Source organism: Heloderma suspectum, chromosome 4 (assembly GCF_057233095.1).
Source record: "Heloderma suspectum isolate Gila_16-S chromosome 4, 16-S_ref, whole genome shotgun sequence".
Classification (NCBI taxonomy): Eukaryota; Metazoa; Chordata; class Lepidosauria; order Squamata; family Helodermatidae; genus Heloderma; species Heloderma suspectum.
In genome coordinates this window covers 158,564,313-158,585,508 of record NC_139461.1, presented here as the reverse complement: position 1 = coordinate 158,585,508, position 21,196 = coordinate 158,564,313, and the positions used below count along the sequence as shown (strand labels likewise).

At 44.7% G+C, this 21,196-nt stretch overlaps 1 protein-coding gene across 4 annotated transcripts in view; it reads left to right on the top strand.

Annotated features, from left to right (window-relative positions):
• DIAPH1 (diaphanous related formin 1) overlaps positions 1-21,196 on the top strand; it is a 189,257-nt gene that overhangs the window by 121,461 nt on the left and 46,600 nt on the right. For 3 of the 4 annotated variants that reach the window (XM_084850935.1, XM_084850931.1, XM_084850934.1), the window contains 3 exons: positions 1,326-2,012; positions 3,439-3,556; positions 5,078-5,083. In XM_084850935.1, the coding sequence (XP_084707061.1) occupies positions 1,326-2,012; positions 3,439-3,556; positions 5,078-5,083 (811 nt within the window). The remainder of the gene's footprint in view (positions 1-1,325; positions 2,013-3,438; positions 3,557-5,077; positions 5,084-21,196) is intronic. The other variant, XM_084850933.1, reaches the window with a different exon arrangement.

The following is a 21,196-nucleotide window of genomic DNA, read 5'->3' as shown; positions in this document are numbered from 1 at the left end:
CAGGTATTAAAATATTTCCTTGCTTCTTATGACAGCATTAAGATACCCAAGCAAGATGTACATAGGATTCATAGGTATAGGATATCCAGTCATTCTGTTCAAAGGGGCTATAATCTTTTCCCCCAAAATTCTGATTTTTTATTTTATTTTTACAAGTCCACCATGTGTGAAGAAGGAAACTTGCATTATCTCTCCCACATTTCCAAGAAGCTCTATTAACGTTAGGGTATATCTTTGCCAGTTTTTATGGTGTCATATACCAACAGTACCGTACCTTATAGAAATTTTATTTTTAATTAACACATGGGGAGTTGTTAGGTCCATTATAAAAGATGCATCTCCACTGATCCACATAAATGTCTATAGAATAGAATAGTAGGGTTGGAAGAGGCCCACAAGGCCATCAAGTCCAACCCCAGCTCAATGCAGGAATCCAAGTCAGAGCATCCCCAACAGATGGCTGTCCAGCCTCATCTTGAAGGCCTCCAGTGTGGGAGAGCCCACCACCTCCCCAGGTAATTGCTTAACATGTTTCCCCATTTTAACTTAAAATAATTTCATCCTCATCTGCTGCAATTAATATTTGATAAACATGAGATAACAATTATCTAGGGAGTGATCCTGTGCCCTGCGAGACAGTGTTGGGGTGTGTGTGCATAGGTTAGTTCAGTTTCTTGTCTCTAACTTCGGAGCCAGGAAACGGTGCTCCCCTCCCCCTTGGAGCCGGACTCAGCCCTGAACCTGGGTGCCCAGGAGTGCATTTGCACAGCTGAGGCTAGTGTGCTAACTGCATCTGTTTCTAGAGATGTCTGACCTGACCACCCCTGAGCTAGCAGGATAACGCCACCTCTTTTATCTTTTCTGCTAGTATAATATTGTGCAAATACTGTACGATGTACAAAAACTGAAGGCCTAAAAAAGGTCTTCACATTGTTCTGGAAGGTCATCAGCTGTACAAGACTTTGCAGTAATCCAGGTGGGAGTAGAGAGTTCTGAGTGTGTCTCTATGACTAGACTGAACCTAGTTCTGCAGATCTGGTCTCTTGTGAAGTGGCCTAGATACAGCCATTGCACTATGACTAGCTTGTTCTCTGCATTTGCCTCATTGCTCAGGGTCAGCAATGTTAGATACAAGGAACCTTCCCAGTTCCATCATATTGTACGTGTTCATACATTTCCCAAATACCAGCTGTACCAAGAAAAGTCAAGGAAGTAATACCAGTGCAGAGATGGGGCAGCATCATGTAGGCTGCTCTTTCTTTTTCTGGCTTGGAAATGTGATGCTCTGCTAACCTTACTTGTTTTACCTCTTCTCCCCACTACAGATTGCTATACTGACAAAGGAACTTGAAGATATTAAGAAGGAACTGGAGCATGTTACCTCTTCATCTGCACCACAGCAACCAGCTCTTTTACCTCCCCCTTCACCACCAATGCTTCCTGGAGTGGCAGGAGTGCCTCCTCCCCCTCCTCCCCCGCCTCCTCTTCCTGGGATGGCGGGGATGCTGCCGCCCCCTCCGCCTCTTCCTGGGGTGGCCGGGATGCCGCCGCCCCCTCCGCCTCTTCCTGGGATGGCCGGGATGCCGCCGCCCCCTCCGCCTCTTCCTGGGATGGCCGGGATGCCGCCGCCCCCTCCGCCTCTTCCTGGGGTGGCCGGGATGCCGCCGCCCCCTCCGCCTCTTCCTGGGGTGGCCGGGATGCCGCCTCCCCCGCCGCCTCTTCCTGGGGTGGCCGGGGTGCCACCTCCCCCGCCGCCTCTTCCTGGGATGGCCGGGATGCCGCCTCCCCCGCCGCCTCTTCCTGGGATGGCCGGGATGCCGCCTCCTCCGCCGCCTCTTCCTGGGATGGCCGGGATGCCGCCTCCCCCGCCGCCTCTTCTTGGGGTGCCGCCTCCTCCCATGCCACCTGGATTTGGGCCAATGGCAGCTGCAGCTCCAGTCCTTCCATTTGGATTGGCTCCAAAGAAGCTGTATAAACCGGAAGTTCAGCTGCGGAGAACTAACTGGTCCAAGGTGGTGTTCTGCTAGTTGATTCCTAGAAATGCTGCACCCATTGCTGGTGACTTTTCCCTCTCACCAGCCATCTGAGCTCCTTAGTCTACCAGTGGTGCTTGAACTGCGTTCACCCCTTCCACTCCTCCACGTAGTGTCTCTTTTGGCATTGAGTGGTGGTGAAGAGAGATTTATTAGCCAGCTGCTGCGGTTCCTGTCGTACTGAGTTAGGGTCTCCTGTTGTGTTAGGGCTGGTACAGATTTTCTTTCCCCCCACACCCTAGTGGATTTATGGGTGGGCTAAGAGCAAAAACATTAGCTTATGGAATCAATTATTTTCAAGGCACTATCCTGGAAATGCCATTTTTTAATAATGGCAATCATTCGAAGATTCCAGAGGGGTAGCAAAAACAAGGAAGAGTGATCTTGTGGAACCTTAAACGCTAACAGTTTTATTGCGGCATAAACTTTTGTGAACTATAGTCCACTTTTTCAGATGCATGAAGTGTTGTCCTCAGTTGGTAAAGATATGAACAGATGCGCATACGCTAGCCCTATACAGTTTGGGACTGGGATATTTTAACCCCTGAGATCTTTGGAGGAGGCCCCGCTTCATATCCCACCAACTTCAGAAGAATGGTTGGTGGTAATGTGGGGCAGGGCCGTCTTGGTTGCAGCACCCAGCCTAGGGAATTACTTCCCCTGGCCTCCCCCTTATCAACCTTTTGATGACTTGCAAAACCTGACATTTTTAATGTGCTTTCAATAGTAGAGGTGTTCCCCACCCTCCACCCCCAATCTATTGGTTCCACTGCTGCTTGTGTTCCTGTTTTTGTGCTGCTTAATGGTCTATTTGTTGTTGTTTAATGTTTGCTTTTTTACTCGATTATTTTTATTGTACATTTAGTCTTTTTTGTATCCCACTTCGAGGGCACTTTTTAGGCCAAAAAAGTGGCCTATAATTTTTAATGTAAACAAATAGTAAAAAAAATAATCTAAATGATGGGGTTAAATGACCACGAAATGTAATATGCAGCATTAAACCTGCAGAGACCAAGGTATACAAGACAGGATTAGACACCCATTTACAACAGCAGTTATTGGTGATGATGCTGTCTTTCTAGCTCTGCTGTGCTAATTTGACAGTTGTACTATGAAAGAAGCTCAGTTCCAATTCAGCCCAAATTGAATAGAATAACATTTTCAGATAAATTGTAGTACAGCAATGTATCTACTAACCTACGTGAACACTTCTTAGATCTGATGAAATGGGCTCAGTTCCACAAAAGCCTATGTCATTGTAACTCTATTACTCTTTAAGATGCGATGGCTCGTTTTTTTTAAAAAATGCACAAGGAGTTCATAATGAATCTGCCACAGCAATATATTGGGATGTTTATGTGCATATGTGTCATGCGTCCTGACTGTCTTGCATCCTCCCCTACAGATTACAGTTCAGGAACTATCTAAAGACTGTTTCTGGGTCAAAGCAAAGGAGGATCGTTTTGAGAATGATGAGCTTTTTGCCAAGCTGACTGTTACCTTCTCAACTGCACAAGCCAAATGTGAGTAATACACTTGGGAGCAGGAATCAATGAGGGGATGCCTTTGGGGGTTATCCACAAGAAGCCCATAGCTATAGTGGGAGACTGGACTAAGGGATGGTTCACGCGTTATGTGAACAGCAAGTTTGTCATTTATTCATTGCCTATCTCCTTGTGAACAGCCGTACTGTTTAAAGGGGAAGCCCATGCATATGATAGACACATGCCAGGGAATAAAAGCTAATTGCCACTCCCTGAAATATGTTGGCATGTGTTTGATGCACAGCTGTCCTTCATACGTGAGTGTTCACTGGAAGATACACAGTTGACAAGGAGCAAACCCGTCTGTTTCATCACCTTATCTCCATTACTGGCCAGGCAAGACCAGTCATTAGGCAGAATGAGGCGGCCGCCTCAGGCAACAAGTTTTGGTTGTCATGAAAAGGCAAATTGTTATTGTAGTTCTACTACTAAGGATGGGGAGAGGTGCCTTGGGGGTTTTCTGCCTCATGTGCCACAATAACTTAGTTGGCTTTGGGAACTCTGCATCTTGACCTGGGCGGGTGGGTGGCGCCATTTGCTACTGTGTCTCAGGCAGCAAAATGTCTTGGGCTGATCCTGATCAGTGGCCATCCAAATATTCCTGGAAAACTGACAGGTAGGGCATGACAGAGAGCCATCTTGTATTTGGCCCAGAACTTTTTAGACCCTATTTAGCTATTTAGACCCTGCTTCTGAATGTAGAGGTTCTGGGTTTTGTTGTTGTTGTTGTTGTTGTTTACTGTCATGGCTCTTGATTCTCCATAAAGCTGTCTAGTTGCCTTTTAAAGCCATTGCCACATCTTGTTGAAATATATTCCATAAGATATATTTTTTCACATAAATATTGATTATGTGAAGAAGGCAGTTTCTTTTGGAACCTACAAACTGAATACGTTGTTGGATGACCCTGAGCTTTAGTGTTGAAAGGGAACCATTTCTGTTTCCTTTTCCTGCACTTCATAGTTTTATATACCCCAAGTTTGTCTCCGTTTAGTTGTCTTCCCCCCCTCTAAACTAGAAAGCCTCAAATGCTTTAGTCTCTCCTCATAAGAACGAGCTTCAGCTTCTTGATTGCTTTCATTTTTGTCCTTTCTCCAGATCTGTGATACCCTTTTTGAGATGGGGTGACCAGAATTGCACATTCCCTGCCAAATGTTGGCATGCCATAACTGTATATAATGGTATTATATTTGCCATTTTATTTTCAGTCCTTTTTCTAATAATCCATAAAGCCTGAATTGGCCCTAAGACCAATAATATGCTTTGTGATTTTCTGTTGGGGGAAGATGGCAAATGGAAGCTTTATCACTGCAGTTTTGGTTTCATTTTCTATGGACCTTTAGCATTCTATGGGAATTGGAGGCATTTGCTACATGATGTAGGTTGGAACTTGTTCATGCTACCTGCAATGTGGTACACTCGTTCTGATATGTCCTTTTCTCCTTCCTCATTTCCCTGGCAATACTTGAACTGGATGCACCTTATTGTGGCTGGTTCCAGCCAAGGGTGAGTACCTTAATTGTTGAGATGTCTTTAATTTATGTTTTATACCTGTTTATAGTTTTAACAGGTCAGGAAGCACATAATCATTTAAAAAATCATCATACAAGAAGAAAAGGGGGGAAACGTAATTTATTCAAATTATTATTAACTATTGTGTTCCTGTTTGTCTAACCTTTTTTATTGCAACAATTTTACTTTGGACTTTGTTAGCTGAATAGGATAGTTGTATAGTTAATTGTGGATAGCATAGTTGGAGCACCAAGCATCATTAGGTATGTGGAGGCAGAGAGCTGGGAACTGGGGGTGGGAACTGAGAGTTGGGAATGGAGTTGGGAACTGAGAGTTGGGAACTGGGGGTGGACGGACAGAAAAGTTACAATGCATATTAGTGAAGAACCAGTAGCTATTGACTACTGACAGTTTTACCGGTGCCCAGCCTTGCATTGCTTCAGACTGGTGTTACATTTTCTAGGATTTTTTTTACATACATAAGAGCTATAAAGATTTTTTTTTTTAATGAAACCTCAGACTGCTGTCTTGTTCCACACTCCTCAGTGCTATCTTTTGGTCCTAGTTCTCACTGACTTAGTGAAGTGGTACATGTGCTGTACCTTTTTGTGCTGCAGGTGGGGGCTCACATGATGGAATGCTCCTCCATAAAACAGATCTCCCTCTACTTAAGGAACTAGTGTGTCAAGTAGTAGTGTAACCTAGAACTTTTCTCCCTGACATGCCACTTTTCTATGTGGAAGAGTTTATTTTGTTCAGAGGAACATTCTATCATGTGAGCCTCCACCTTCAGTACAATCCACACACAGATGGATCATCGCCTTGAAGCCTCAGGTAGGTAGGTTATTGTCACCTTTTGAGAGTATTGCTAACTGTGGGAAAACCACGTAGGTTTTCCCACATTTGTTTCCGTTACTAAAATGTTGAGACGTGGGTCTATGAAACTCTCTGCCACAAGGCTCTCAACTCAACTTCTGGTTGATGATGATCTTCTCATATTAAAACATTAAAAATACCTAACTGTTTTCTCAGGGGAAGGGAAAATGTGTCCCTCCAGATGGTGTTGGACTTCAACTTCTACGAGCCCTAGCCAGTAAATTTTGTGGTGAGGGATGATAGGAGTTGCAGTTCAACAACACCTGGAGGGCCATGAGTTCCCCCTCCTTGCATTATGTGATCAGTATCTGACAGTCAGTTGACCAAATCTTTTTTGACTGATCAGATGCCCAGCCCTTCTTGGATCAGTTGTGGAAGTGATCCTGGAAATGGAAAAGATACTGTATGAATCAATTTGACAAGAAGACATAGCCATGAGTAAACGTCACTTGAAGAATTAATATTCCATCTTTGATCAAAGTGGATTAAAGTCCAAGCCACAAATAGCACCCCTGTTTAAAGGGCATTTTAAGACAGCAATCCTATGGTCCCTGAGAGAACATCCAGGGACTATAGATTTTTCAGATTCCCACCCCCAAGGCTGTAGACACACCTGCCACCTTGGGAGGGGAACTCTGAATTCCGATCCGTCCTCCACCCTCCTTGCAGGTGCCGTGAAAAGAACCACAGCAGCTGCTTCCTGGGGTTGCAAAAACTACTTCAGGGAGATGGAAAAGGGGGGTTCTGCTGGGAATGGGGAGAAGGTGAATATCCTGTGGTCTCACCAGCCCTGCTCCCATTCCCAGCAGCACAATCCTTCTAGATGGGCTCAGAAGCACATCTAGCAGACAAAACAGTGAGGAGGATGGAGAGGTGAAAATCACCTCCATTGCTCCTTCTGCTCTGCTGAGCATTGGATATTTGGTGCTCCAGCATTGAAGCGCTCCTTCAAACAGCGTAGGATTGCTCCCTAAAGCTGCTTACATAGATATCCGCATGTTCTGTTCCTCATGTAGTTCAATTTTTTAATTAATTCTGAGCAGTATGGCCTTTAATTTTTAATTTACTTTCAATTAAAATTACACAGTTGCACTTAGCCATCCTCAGTGGAATTCTCTGCAAGCAGAGTAGAGCATTAGTGTCTGAAAGGCACAGACTGCACTTGGTCCTCCAATGTACACATTAGCCACGCACTTTCCTCAGGCTGTGCTGTACTTTCCAGGAGCAATGAGTTTAAAGTTTTAAGAAAGGCCCTGGGGAATGAGGATTTAGAGTTACATCAGTAGTGGGTTTGCTTTACTCTTTTCACTTTCCCCTTTTCTCACTCTCATTGTTCAGCAACTGCCTTTTTCATGCAATCAGTCAGTCTGATGGCCTATGAAAGCTGAGTGCATAGGAGCCATTCTTTAAAGGGATCTTTTCAGGGCTTTTGAAGAGTGCTACTGGGGCTTGTGCCTACTAAGGCTCATTATTCATTTCCAGAGCAGCAGCATATTCTTAACCAAGCCGAATGCAGCATGTATGAAACTGTAACTTTGGCACTGGTTTGGAACCATACAGACTGCCACCTTCACTAATTCCTTTGATCAGCTCCTAGCTTCACAATTCTGGTTCGCAACATGGACCGAAAAGAGTATGTGTTAACAGCCTTATTTTCCACAATCTACAAGCATTGGTTGATTGGTCTTGAGCAAAGAGCGCTTCTGAAGGAGGAGTGGTTGCTGCTGCCTATTCATCACTGCTTCTCTTCTGCAGGCCAGTGAAGCCTGGGGCAAGCATCGCAACTGTCTGTGAGCTGTGTCCAGATTGCCTTGGCAATAGGTGCTGCAGCAGTCAACCAATATGCAGGCGATGTGATGCGCATGATGGGGCACTCCAGAACAAAACAAATGATCACCCATAGAGCATCCAGTTTATACATTTTATAGATTTTAAAATTGTATAGCTTTAAAATTTTTGTATATGTGTATACACACACACACACACAGAGAGAGAGAGAGAGAGAGAGAGAGAGATTGATTTTAAAATTTGAAATGTTTTTGGTATAAAACACCAGTTTCAGCCGCAGCGACTGAAGCGGGTGTTTTATACTGAAACATTTCACATTTTAAAATCTGTTTTATGCACACACATTTAAATTTTTTAAAAGCTATAAAATTTTAAATTAATTTTTTAAAGCTATAAAATTTATAAACTGGATGCACTATGGGTGGTCATTTGTTTTGTTCTGGAGTGCCATATCATGCGCATCACATTGCCTGCATATTGGTTGAATGCTGCAGCACCTATTGCCAAGGCAATCTGAACTGAACCCTTAATGAAATGAGATTTGGCCAAATTCAGAACCTCACTGTTGGCATTAAGCTTTCCTGGCATATCAAGCTTGATCTGGGCTGTGCACAACTGTTGTGTAATTAGAAGATAATTGTGTTGAGCGAGACAACGTAATGGATGTGTGTAGCATCCCTCTTCCAATGTGCTCAGGGTCCTGCAGATCAAAGATCTGAACATAAGATCTGTGGCTCTTTTTATACAGCTAATCATCATTGGCATAATGTCACATGAATGCAGGTGATGATGAGTATTCAGGGTGGGGCTGCTATGAATGGCGATCTGAGGGATGTCTTCTTGATCTTTCCCTTCTGGTGGTTATTAAAAACTCTTCTCATAAGGCACAGATTCAAAGGACTGAGTCCATGTAGAAAAGAACTACTTAGTACTCTTAAATTTAACCAGAGTCCAAGTGCATTGTGTGTCTGTAATTTTGATTCCCACTGGTAGTCTTTCAGGGAGCAGTTTAGGGATTCAGTGGCTGTGCTTCTATTGCCCTTTCAGGATTCCTAGGGAAGTAGAGACATTTCAGAGGTTGCTGTTCCCTCTACAAGAGAAAATGTAAATGCACCTCAGGTAGCTTTTGTGTAACTTAAGCATGAGTGCTGCTTTCCCAAGGTGGGTGGACTCAGTCCCAGAGTCTGAATGAATATTTTAGATTTCTCTCTCTGTCCACCCCCATGTGAAGAGATAGGGGAAAGAATGAATGTCTTAGATTTCTCCATGTCTCCATGTGGAGAGAATGAATATTTTAGATTTCTCTCTCCACCCCCATCCATGCTTGGCTGCCTGCATCATAGAGATGTAAGCTTCTGCAGCTCAGCTAACCATGCTGGTAATTGAAAATGCATATCAAAATAATCCACCTTTCTTAAAATCTGCTAAAAACCAATATTTGCGGATAGCTTTGAATTGCATTCTAAGACCTTCAGTAGAGCAGAAGGTAGGGGAAAGAGGAGCAAGGCATGGCCAGCTTCTACCCACTGTTCCCCCTTGCACTGTTTACCTGATGTGATCTGACAAGTACTGACCACAAGCTTTTGGGGGGTGGAAAATTAATGCAGCTGGCTGGTGCACATACTGAATATACCTGTTAGAGCCACCCCCTCAATCTCTTCCTGTTTGTCTCTGGACACAGGATGACCATAGGAGCCAATTAAAAAAAAATCTAAAGCAAATATCAGTTTGTTCTCTGTCTAAAGCAAAGACAGTTTCAGGCACTTTACTTAATGTAGAATTATTTTTTTAAAAGCATAAAGCACAACGTGTGACACTGTGCCCATTCACCTTACTTTGTCAGATTTTCACTAACCCTTGGCACATTGTGCGCTTCTCTGTTCATCTCTGAAAGTGTCTCCTTTAAAGCATTACACCTCCCCCCACCATGCCGACAGGCTGCTCTTCTGGTCTCTATCTCTTGCTCTGCTTTCCAGCCCTCTGGATCCAAAACAAGTGCCCCACATACTTGGGGATGAGAAGACTTCCTTCATGGAATAGGTTTCTGAATGCTAATGCACTTGATATGGAAAAGTTGCTAGTGCCGCTCTACCACAGAGGTAGTTAATTGATCTGAAGGGTTTCACTTGTGGCTCCTTAGCAGCCTCATTGTGGAATCCATTAATTTTATGTGGATTTTATTTCCAGATATTGGTACTTCTCAATTTCTTCTCTCTTAGCTGCAAACATTTATTTAAATCTCATTTACCATTTGCTGCCAATTCACCCAGTTTAGAGAGGTCCTTTTGGAGCTGTTTGATGTGCTTGGGATTTTTCTGTTGTGAATCGTTTGGTGCTGTCTGCAAACTGGGTTAGTTCACTACACACCCCTAACTTCAGATAATTTATGAATATTAAATAACACAGGGAGACTCAAAAGCATAGGAGCTGGGAAGAGGAAACATATTACCAAGGAGGAGGACAATAGAGTTGCCTCAATCTACAAGGATGGTGTCAGGAAGGCAAAGGCCCAGAATGAACTGAGGCTGGTGAGGGATGCTAAAAACAACAGAAAGGGCTTCTTTGTCTTTGGTAGGAGCAAGAAGATCAAGGAAGGGGCAGGTCCACTGCTTAGGGAAGATGGGGAATTGTTAACAAGTGACAGAGAGACGACGGAACTCCTCAACTCCTATTTTGCCTCAGTCTTGTCCTCCGATAGGAGGTGTGTTCCACCTGGGACAGGGAATGATATATGCAGGGATTTGCAGCCCAGAATAAACACAGACATGGTTAGAGAGCACTTAGCTACTGTGAGTGAGTTCAGGTCTCAAGGGCCAATCTGGGCTGAAGGTAGCAGGAAGATCATTACGCTGGCATGGTGTCCCTCATACTCAACTGTGCCAGGCCTGTTTTTCCCTTTTACCTGAAGCAAAGCAGATTGTTTGGCTTCACTGGCTGCTTTTATTATTAACTAAGTTACTCGAAGAAGGGCCGCGGTGGCTTAGTGGTTAAGACGCTGAACTGCAGACCGGAAGGTCGGCAGGACAGCAGTTTGAGACCCGAGTGCCGCGTGACAGGGTGAGCTCCCATCTTCAGTCCCAGCTCCTGCCAACCTAGCAGTTTGAAAGCAAGAAATTGCAAGTAGATAAATAGGTACCGCCTCGGCGGGAAAGGTAACAGCGTTCCGTGCACCTCGGTGTTCAGTCATGCCGGCCACATGACCACGGAAGCGTCTTCGGACAGCGCTGGCACTTCGGCTTAGAAACGGGGATGAGCACCGCACCCTAGAGTCAGACACGACTGGTTGGGGACACCTTTGCCTTTACCTTTAAGTTACTCGAACTGTTATAACGGACAGGTGGGACCATGTGTATTGTAGGAAGGGACCACTGGAAGCAGCAGTGCAGAGCCACAGATACATCTTCTACATCCCCGCTCCACTTTGATGTAACACTGATATCATAGGCCAGTGTTGGGGTGCAGGATGGTGTTATCATATGTACCAGTTTCTCCCACAGAAGTGAAATGTTGTCTTTATTTCTGTGGGACAAAGTAAAGTTGGCATCTGCCCTCCAGTGGACAAGATGAAATATTACACTGGAGGTAATGTGTGACTAAAGTACAAAAGCCAGGGGACTAGCTTATGTAACTATGCATCATTAATAGAAGACTTTTAATGTGCAAAGTGGGCTATGATTTCATTGAAAAACCCTGTGGGGTTTTAAAATGCTATTAAAATCTGAGTGTGCTTTGTTTTGTAGGAACCCACCTCCCAAATGTTATTAAATGATCTGCTAAGCCCCCCACCCCCCGCACACACACACACCATTTTAAAGTGTTATATGGGGGGAGGGATGTTTTGAGAACTGCTGCCGTAGAGAATGCTGTAGAATATGGGTGGGGAACCTCTAGCTGAGGGCCAAAGTGAAGGCCTCCACCCTGTGAAGGCCTCCAGTGAGGACCCTTCTCCAAAGCCCCTGCCCTCTTGGAAAAGGGAGAGTAGCTCCTTGATTGAGTCACCACCTTGCAAAGGGTGAGTGAAGCCCCTTCGATCAGGCACTCCTGCTGCTTTCAAGCAGCAGTTCCCAAGGCTCCACTTGTGGATGGGGAAGGGTAGGGGCGAGTAAAGCCAGCTCAGTGTATGTGCATGAATAGGTGTGTGTGTGTGTGTGTGTGTGTGTGTGTGTGTATGGGGTCCGGGCAAGCACATTGGAGCCTCATACCCATGTATGAGCATGCCGCCCCTGATGTTCTTGCCCAGAACCAATTTGGCCCTAGGGTCAAAAAAGTTTCCCCATCCCTGCTGGAGGAGAACTTAAGGACAAACTGGTTATGATCTTAGTAACATTTTTTAAAGTGTCGTGTGGGTAGTCCTTTTCTGGATGCAAAATAATTGAGACTGGCAACTTCTATGCTGTTGGTAAGTGTTTGCAAGCTTTCAAAATAGTCACTAATCCAGTTAAGGATAGTCAGATGATTCATAAGAATCTCTCAACTATGTGCTTTGGATGCCACCTGCTGGCTGAAAGGAAAAAGGACATGGAGGATCTTAAAACCTGGTAATAACATTCCCAGCCAACTATCTTCTTCCTGTCCCTCACGTGCATGTGAAAGTGAGGAGCTTTTTGTTGTTGTTCAGTCGTTCAGTCATGTCCGACTCTTCGTGACCCCATGGACAATAGCACGCCAGGCCTTCCTGTCCTGCGCTCTCTCCCGGAGTGTGCTCAAATTCATATTCATTGCATCGGTGATGCTATCTAGCCATCTCATCCTCTGCCGTCCCCTTCTCCTTTTGCCTTCAGTCTTTCCCAGCATCAGGGTCTTTTCCAGAGAGTTTTCTCTTCGCATTAGGTGGCCAAAATATTTGAGCTTCAGCTTCAGTATCTGTCCTTCCAAGGAGCACTCAGGGTTGATTTCCTTTAGGATTGACTGATTGGACCTCCTTTGCAGTCCAGGGGACTCGTAAGAGTCTTCTCCAGCACCACAGTTCGAAAGCATCAATTCTTCGGCGCTCAGCCTTCCTTATAGTCCAGCTCTCACAGCCATACATTACTACTGGGAAAACCATAGCTTTGATTAGACGGACCTTTGTCGGCAAGGTGATGTCTCTGCTTCTTACTATGCTGTCTAGGTTTGCCATAGCTTTCGTCCCAAGGAGCAAGCGTCTTTTAATTTCATGGCTCCAGTCACCGTCTGCGGTGATCTTGGAGCCCAAGAAAGTAAAATCTGTCACTGCTTCCATTTCTTCCCCTTCTATATGCCAGGAAGTGATGTGGCCAGATGCCATGATCTTCGTTTTTTTAATGTTGAGTTTCAAACCAGCTTTTGCACTCTCCTCTTTCACCCTCAACAAGAGGCTCTTGAGATCCTCTTCGCTTTCTGCCATTAGGGTGGTATCGTCTGCATATCTGAGGTTGTTGATAATTCTCCCGGCAATCTTAATTCCGACCTGTGATTCATCCAACCCAGAGTTTCTCATGATGTACTCTGCATATTTATTTCTATATGATGCCATGCAGAGGGCCCCGGGTAAACCTGCCTCTTTCCTGCTCCCTCTAGAGCCATTCAGATGCCCTGACAGCATGACCATTTCAAGTTCTCTTGGTGCAGAAAAACCCATTTGGGTTAGGAATGTTGGTGAGAACATGTATAGGATTGTCACTGTTTTGCTGTACTAGGAAGATGTTTTACTTTCCCCTGCTTGCCTTCTTAAAACATATTTAGGGAAATAGCCAAGAAGTGGAAACAGCAGCATGTCTTTGGAATGTGTGAAGGCTTAGACCTGAGTGTGCAATTGTGTATTTAACAAAGCTCCCCAAAGTTTCTCCACCATTTACATGTTGTAAAGAGATGCATCTTTCTGGCCACTTCCCTACATGTATGTTAAAAATACTAATTGGAAAATAACGTAAGCAGTGGCTGTAAAATAATGCCTTGTTTAGGGGCGCACTTCTTCTAAAAAATACAGTGTCAGGGATAAAATAGAGTTCTCTTTTTCAGTAGAAAGCAGACAGTCTGCATTTTTGCTTGGGTTTTTGTTTGAGGGGGATTTTTGCCTGTCTGAGGGGCTGTCTCAGTCCTATTGCCTTGGTTTCATGCAACATCCTGGACACCTTCCAAACCTCCCCTCACATACACACTTTGAACTGCAGCTGATACTTATATCATTAGACTGAGGGAAAGGAGCTTAACATGGCCAGGTTAGCACCCTGACATTACTTTCACAGAGCCTTTATAGATCTTAATTTGTAATTAATAGTATGTGCTCTTCTTGCATATTACACATCCCTTTGCTATGTCCAGAGAAGGGGCACAAATAGTGTGACGTATTTAAAATCTCTTCGCATACCAGCTGAAGTTGCTTCACATAGCTATAAAGCTTAACAAGCAGTTAAACTCCTCAAAAGTTTTGTTGTCTTTGTTTTAGACAACATACATACACACACAAATTGTGGGGCCAAATACTTAATGTGTACATAGCGTTAGGAGCTGTTACAATACGTGTTGCAGGTATCCAATAAGAAATATTACCTGTTTTCCTTTTGTAATACTTTGCAGCCCATTCACATGTTGCTATTTTTGGGTTACGGTGTTTCATGAGTGCAACTGAAATGCAAACTATGAATGGGGTAGGCATGTTTGCAGACATGTGAGTTGTACAGATGTGCTTGGCCCCACCATTGGCCATGGCTTCCTGTTGACTGGGTGTGCGGTGAAACAGCCCTCAGTTGTATATAGATGCAGGGCCCCGTTGTGATACTTCTTTTCCTATGTGCATGCCTTTGGGTGATAAGTGGATTCAGACAACCATTTCAGCCCAGTTTTAATTCTGGGGAGTGCAGAAGGGTACCAGGCTACTTGGGCCCTTAATGCAATGGAAATATTTTCAAATGCTTTCACATGGCCTCTCCTTCTGCTGCTCTCCCTTTAAAATTTCCAGCAGTTGAGAACAACTTGAGGGGGACAGTGCTCTTGTTCCAAGCTTCAACAAATGTGTAATGTCACTAGCCCAACAAGTGTGTGCAGCAGAGCTTCTCTGTTTGGTAAATGTCAAGTGTGCAGATAGGCCGAAGAAGGGCAACTGTGTTTGTAAATCAGTGTCTCTACAACTGTCTCTGGATGCCTCTGTGAGTACAGGAAGAGAAGAGAGGGCTAATTTGCTCTTAGACCTGATTTAAACATTACCTGGCTGTTCTTGTAACGATCAAAAAGAATCCATCATATGGTTGGGTTTTCCCACACCAGCAGTGCCCCTCTAGTAATTTGTGCATGAAGGAAATCTATCACTTTAGATCATGCAGATGTTAGCAGAATGCTACCATGCTATTGCCAGTAAGTAAGAATTGGTTGCAGGGGAGTGAAATGTATAGGTCAGAGAGATATGAAGCTTCAGCAGAGGCCTGATATATACTTGACTTCAGTTTCCCCTACATGTCTTTTTCCTTTCTAAAAATGCTTGAATATCATAACATAACATAAGGGACAAATCAACACCTGAATGTTGCTATATCTACAGAAACATTGACACAAACAACAGACTCAGTTACCATTATTCTCTGCATTCGTGCTTGCATGACAAAAACCTGCCAACCACTATATTTGAAGGTAACACTACCCCACAGGGATACTAGAGGTCTGAGGCGGTTGCACATGTATGAATTTGCCCCAGCAATGTCAAGAGCATCAAACTGGGATACGTGGCTTGTCATCAAAACTTGTTCAAGTGTGTGAGTTGTTGTTTTAACTTGGAGGGGATCATAGGTGCCTTTAATAAACTCTTCTCACAAGGGCCTTATTTGCTTCATATTTCTATGCCTGTGCCAGGTTGGTGAGGCATTGCTCAAGTGAGGAATCATTAGAAAAATGCATTAACCAATTTCCCCCCATTTTTCTTAAATTGCTTGTAGTACTCTTTTCATCCACCAGATGTGCGCAGTTGAGCCACTTTGGCTCAGTTCCCTGGCAGTGATGTCAGAGCCTCTGGATTGGAGGATGAGGTCGGCTGACATTGTGTCATCAAGGCGGTGGCCATTTCCTCCCCACATCCCCCCCTTCCTCCTCCTGCCCCTCCCCTCCTGCTGGCCTCGTTTCCTCTGAAACAAAAAAAGGAAAAGCCAGGGTGTTCCTTTCCCACAGACAAAGGCTTTTGTTTTGCTGTCATTGCCTTCCCCATCTGTTGCTTTTCTTTTATACTGCCTGTTCCTCACTGGGGAAGCTTTAGCAGCAGCTCAGATTACATTATAGGGGTTCTTTGTGTTTCCTTTTGGTGTAGTATAGGGGATTTGTTAGCCGCTTTAGGGGGTGTCGGTGTGTGTGTGTATGTATGTATGTATGAGAGAGACAGACAGACCCTAAGATTATAATAATCAGGGAGGCTTTCTGTCTGCTCCTGAACTGCTACATACCACTAAACTCTACCCTGTCCTTTTGTTACATACTTCTGGGATACTTAGATAAATTTTTGAGGCATACACAGCTCTTTTGGGGGGATCAATGAATATTTGTAGGGAGTTTGCAAGCCCTTCCCCTTTGTGATTTGCTTTCTGAGTTGGCATGGCCCTTGTTCTGGCTTTCTTCCTACCCACATGTTCTGATATTAAGCATTCACACATTTCTGTGAATGCCTCTCATTCTGCAGCACTCTTGGGTTCCTACAGCTTTCTTGTCTCCGCTGCCCTATTGCTGGCATATTTTGCTTTTTAATTCCCACAGAGGTACGCTTCACTCATGCCTTGCAGCTGAGCCTGCTGTTTTAGGCTTGGGGACCCACCCAAATGTGTAAGCTGTACTTTCCCAGCACTCCTGTGCTGACTCATCCAAACCGAGTTGGGAAAATGCATTTTAAGCTGTTTCTGCAAGTCATGGTGCTCACACAGAGTCATTTAATGCCAGCTTATGTTGCTGAAGCGATTGTGTCGGCCATTGGGTGTGCCTGATCTTGTCTGATCTCGGAAGCTAAGCAGGGTCAGTCCTGGTTGGTACTTGGATGGGAGACCGCCTGGGAATCAGGCTTCCTGCATTGAGCAGGGGGTTGGACTCAATGGTCTTGTAGGCCGCTTCCAACCCTATGATTCTATGACTTCTATGACTGTCCTACTTAGATTGTCTCCGGACAAAGCGTGGGCCTGTGTTTCCAGATCTTCCTGTGCATCATCCACCTCACCCACCCCACTATTTGAGATGCCACCTTTTGTGTTCCATACCTCAGGGGTGGGCTGGCTTCAGTCTTGCTCGATCTACCATTTGGATGACTTTGGGCCTGTCACAGACTTTCAGCCCAGCCTACCTCACAACGTTGTTTTGAGGATAAAATGGAGAGGAGGAGGATAATTTAAGCCACCTTGAGTTCCTTGTAAGAGGAAAAAGGGTGGGCTATAAATGCAATAAAAAAAACACAACCTGGTGCCCTCCAGATGTTTTGAATTACAAGTCCCATCATCCCTGGCCAGCATGGCCAGTGGGAAGGGATTGTGGAAGCTGTAGTTCAAAACCTCTGCAGGGCACCATCTTGCCTATCCCTGGTATAACTAATCAGTACCAAGTGTTCCTGAGTATGCCATAAAGGGCTTCAAAGTGCTGGTGCCCAGTTTTAAATTGTGCTCGTAAACAGACCAGCAGCCAGATAAGTTTTTTCAGAACTGGCACAATGTGCTTCCACTGGCCAGGCTCAGCTGACAACCAAGTGGCTGTATGTTGGACTAACCTGATTTTCCAGGTAGTCTTCAAAGCAGTTCTACATACAACACATTGCAATAGTTGAATCTGGAGATAAAGCTTGGATACCTGTGGCTGAACTATCTCTGTGCAGGAGGGGTGGCAGCTGGTGCACCAGCTTTAGCTAGTGATAGGCATGGCATACCACTTGTGTCTCTAGTGGACCTATCAGCATCCCCAGTCTACAAGCCTGGTACTTTAGCCCAATCTCCAGTTTAAAAAAAGATCAGGTAGCAGCTGATGTGAAAGACCTTTGCCTGTGACCCTGGAAAGCCACTGCCGGTAAAAATGGATGGTTGTAGGGCAGATGGTAAGGTGGCTTCATATTTTCAGGAATAAGCTGGCCTCCTACTGAGTAAGTGGAAGACTCTCCTGGTCCTAAGGGACCATATAATATATGTTCAATCATAACGCATTGAGCGAACAAACTAAGAACTAAAACTAACCAGGGTGCAAAATGAAAAGGTAAAGCAAAGGCTGTACTACTGAAGTGGTCTTCCTCCTCCTATAAGATACACTTGCCAACTTCTGCTGCCCTGAAATTGTGTGTTCTCAAGAGCTCTATGGAGGGTGTTCCTTGACATTGTTACACTTTCAAGGAAAGGGAAAATGTGACATGAATATCAGGGTTTGAGACGTGCTTCTTTTGGAATGATATATATTTTCTGCATGGAGTTGTGTCCCCACCAGAGTACAGATGTACGGAACCATGATCAGAATATTGGCCTTATTGCAGCTTTCCTACAGAATAGCTAATTGCTGCTGCTGCTGCTCCTGCTGTCGTCGTCACCACAGCTCTACATTTTCTAGCAGGCCTGTCCTAAGTTCCACTGAAGCCCTCTCTCCAATCCCACTGCTTCCTAACTGCAAAACAGGAATTTTCTAGGGATATGGTGTTGTTCAAGCACCAGATGGTGCTGTTGCCCTATTTTACTATTCTCTGTGTTCCTTTGCCGCATTCAGCCATTTTAGAGAGGATGTTTGTCTTCCCTCTAGACTCCATTTTGTGTTTGTGGCGCAGAAAAATAAGACTGAGCAAGGGAGGAGCCTGCAGGGAGGGTGAGGCAAGCTGAGTCACAGGCTGCTGCTGCTTTTTGATGGGTCTGCTTTCTATCCCCCGCTCGCCATGCACGCATGCTTGCTCACACACACACACACACACACACACACACACAGAGGCCAGTAAGCAATCTTTATTTTACAAAATGATGGTATGTGTATGCACTCAGTATCAGATTTAAACTCTGCGTACAGCAGTGCTGAGCCCTCTTTTCTGCCTGTGATACTAAATGCTGGCAATCTGGATAGGTTGCTTTCTGTTTTAACACTCAGTCACCCTCAGTTAACTGCAGAATTATGCCACAACTGACCTCAGGGAAAATGCTTACATATCTGACAAAACCTTTCAGCTACAGCAGAAAGGAATGTTTTGCCCTGAATTGCAGTGGGGAAAAATTCTAAGGGAGCAACAAAGAAAAAGAAGTAATTATCAGAATCAGATTATTAACAAATCTAATTCTTGTATCACAGTCTATTTCTTCCTAAGTAGAGGGATTTAGAAACGGAAATTTGCTTTCCCAATGAATAAGCCTTAGATGCCAGAGGTGGGTGTGCGTGCTTGTTTTATTTCATACCTATACCAGATAACCTTTCTTATATTTAGCATGCATCCCCCTCAAAAGATACTGATGCATAAACCTGAGCTGTCTGTCCACTAGAGGAGGTGGAGATTTTTAGCCCCCTTCATAATGCTAGAAGACACAGTGGCTATGAATCTGAACAGAAACCTGTGGTATACACCTGAAAGACACAAGGCCTGTGTGTTTGTGAGATGAAATGGCCAGCAGCACCAGAGAGCTGAGCCAATGAGCTTGGAGTAAGCTTCTGGATTCCATGAGGCTTTCTTCATTCTGAGAAGCAAAATGGTTGACATGTACCTACCCCCTTCAGCCTTTCCTGTTATTTTGTAGCACAGGGCCCTGCTACACCTGTCCCCATATTCACTGATCATGAACAAGTTGCTTCCACAGCACCTTTTTTCCTTCCTGCTTCCTTTCACAAATTTGAGGTCACCATTGCTCCATTCTCACCAAGGTGGTAAATCTGTGGCTGGACTATACCACTTCAGAATGTAGGTGGAGGCTCCAGTGGTTGAATGTTCTTCCATACAAAACATGTTCCCTGCACATAGAAATTAGCCTGTTCAGGGAGAAGGGTCATAGCTTAGCCTTCTTCCTGGCATCTAGTTTTCTCTATGCCGGGAATATTTTTGTATGGAAAGGCATTCAGTCTTATGAACTCCTAGCTTCATTCTGAAGTGATGCTGCTCAGAGACAGGTTTACTATCTCAGTGAGTACTTGACCCTTTTTGCTTCTGCTTCTAATGCTGCAAAGAAATAGAAGTGCGATCCCTTTCCTTAGCCAGTTCTGTTCCATAGTTTAAAGCAAGCTACCTCTTCACACCCACTTTTCCCCTACCCAGTTCCTGCATGTGAGACCTTTTTCATCCAGAAAAGCCCACCCCACACAGATATATGTGTGTGTGTGTGAATGCTGAAGGCATTTGTGTTGCTTTCCTGTCTCAGATCCCTTAATTTGTGTATTGATGTGGCTATGCAGAAAACTAGGTCAGTGACTGTAAACCTTTAGCAGTAATGCTCCTAACCTGTGGAGTGTGCATGTGTCAAGGAGGATAAACTATTAAGAGAAACACCACTGATGTATTGGCTTTGTGAATTATGCCCATTCGTCTCTTCTTTCCCCACTCCCAGCTTTTCCTGTCAGAGAGTGTGATTTAGCATGACAGAGTCAGAGGTGTTGCTCCTGAGATAATGGAATCTAGCATGCTGCAGAGAAGCTATGTTTAAATCATATAGGTGTCCTTTGCCTTCACCTTGGGGAACTAGTGTGTGACATCAGGATTGCCCTAAAGACTTGCATGAATACAGGAGCTCTGTGGCAATGCAACAGTGTCCCTGATACCCTGCTTACCTTGCTCTTCTCCTTCTTCATTATCTTCCTACTTTCTTTTGTAATCATTCAACCTAGTTGTCCTGTAATTGTTCCAAGAAAATACTCATCTTGCAGTCAGATGTGCGTGAGAACTTCTGAGTCATCTTTTCCACTTTTCAGGAAGCTGCATGCCTAAAGATAGGTAGTGTGTGACACATGTGCAGGGATGTAATTTCTTTCTCGGGTGCACAACCATGCTTGAAACACAGAACATGGATCCCTTAAAGGAAAGTTAGTACAGCCCTTGGTCTAGGGAATAGGGAGGAGAAAGCTTCTGGCATGGCATAAAATATCCTTGCAAGCAAATCTCTCTCACACACCCATGCTAGCTATATATGGCCTTTTGATGGGCTACAGTAGCAAACTGGCAGTGAACCAGTTCACAGAAGCTTCCCTGCCTAGTTGCTTGGGGGCAGTTCTTCGCCACCACAGGCTGTCAAAATGAGTGGCTGTTTACAAGCCAGTGAGAGAGGATATGTGATCAAGCCTTGGAACCACAGTGGTAGCGAGAGGATTGCAGTCTGACTTCATGAATCATAGAGCTGGAAGGGATCCCAAAGGTAACCTGGTCCAACCCCCTGCCCATTGCAGGAAATGGTTGCTGCAGCACCCCTGAAAGGTGGCCATTCATCCTCTGCTTAACAGCCTCCAACAAAGGAGAGAGCATCCCCTTCTGAGGCAGCTGCTGAACAACGCGTACACTCAGGAGGTTCTTCTGAATGTTTGGTTAGTGCTACT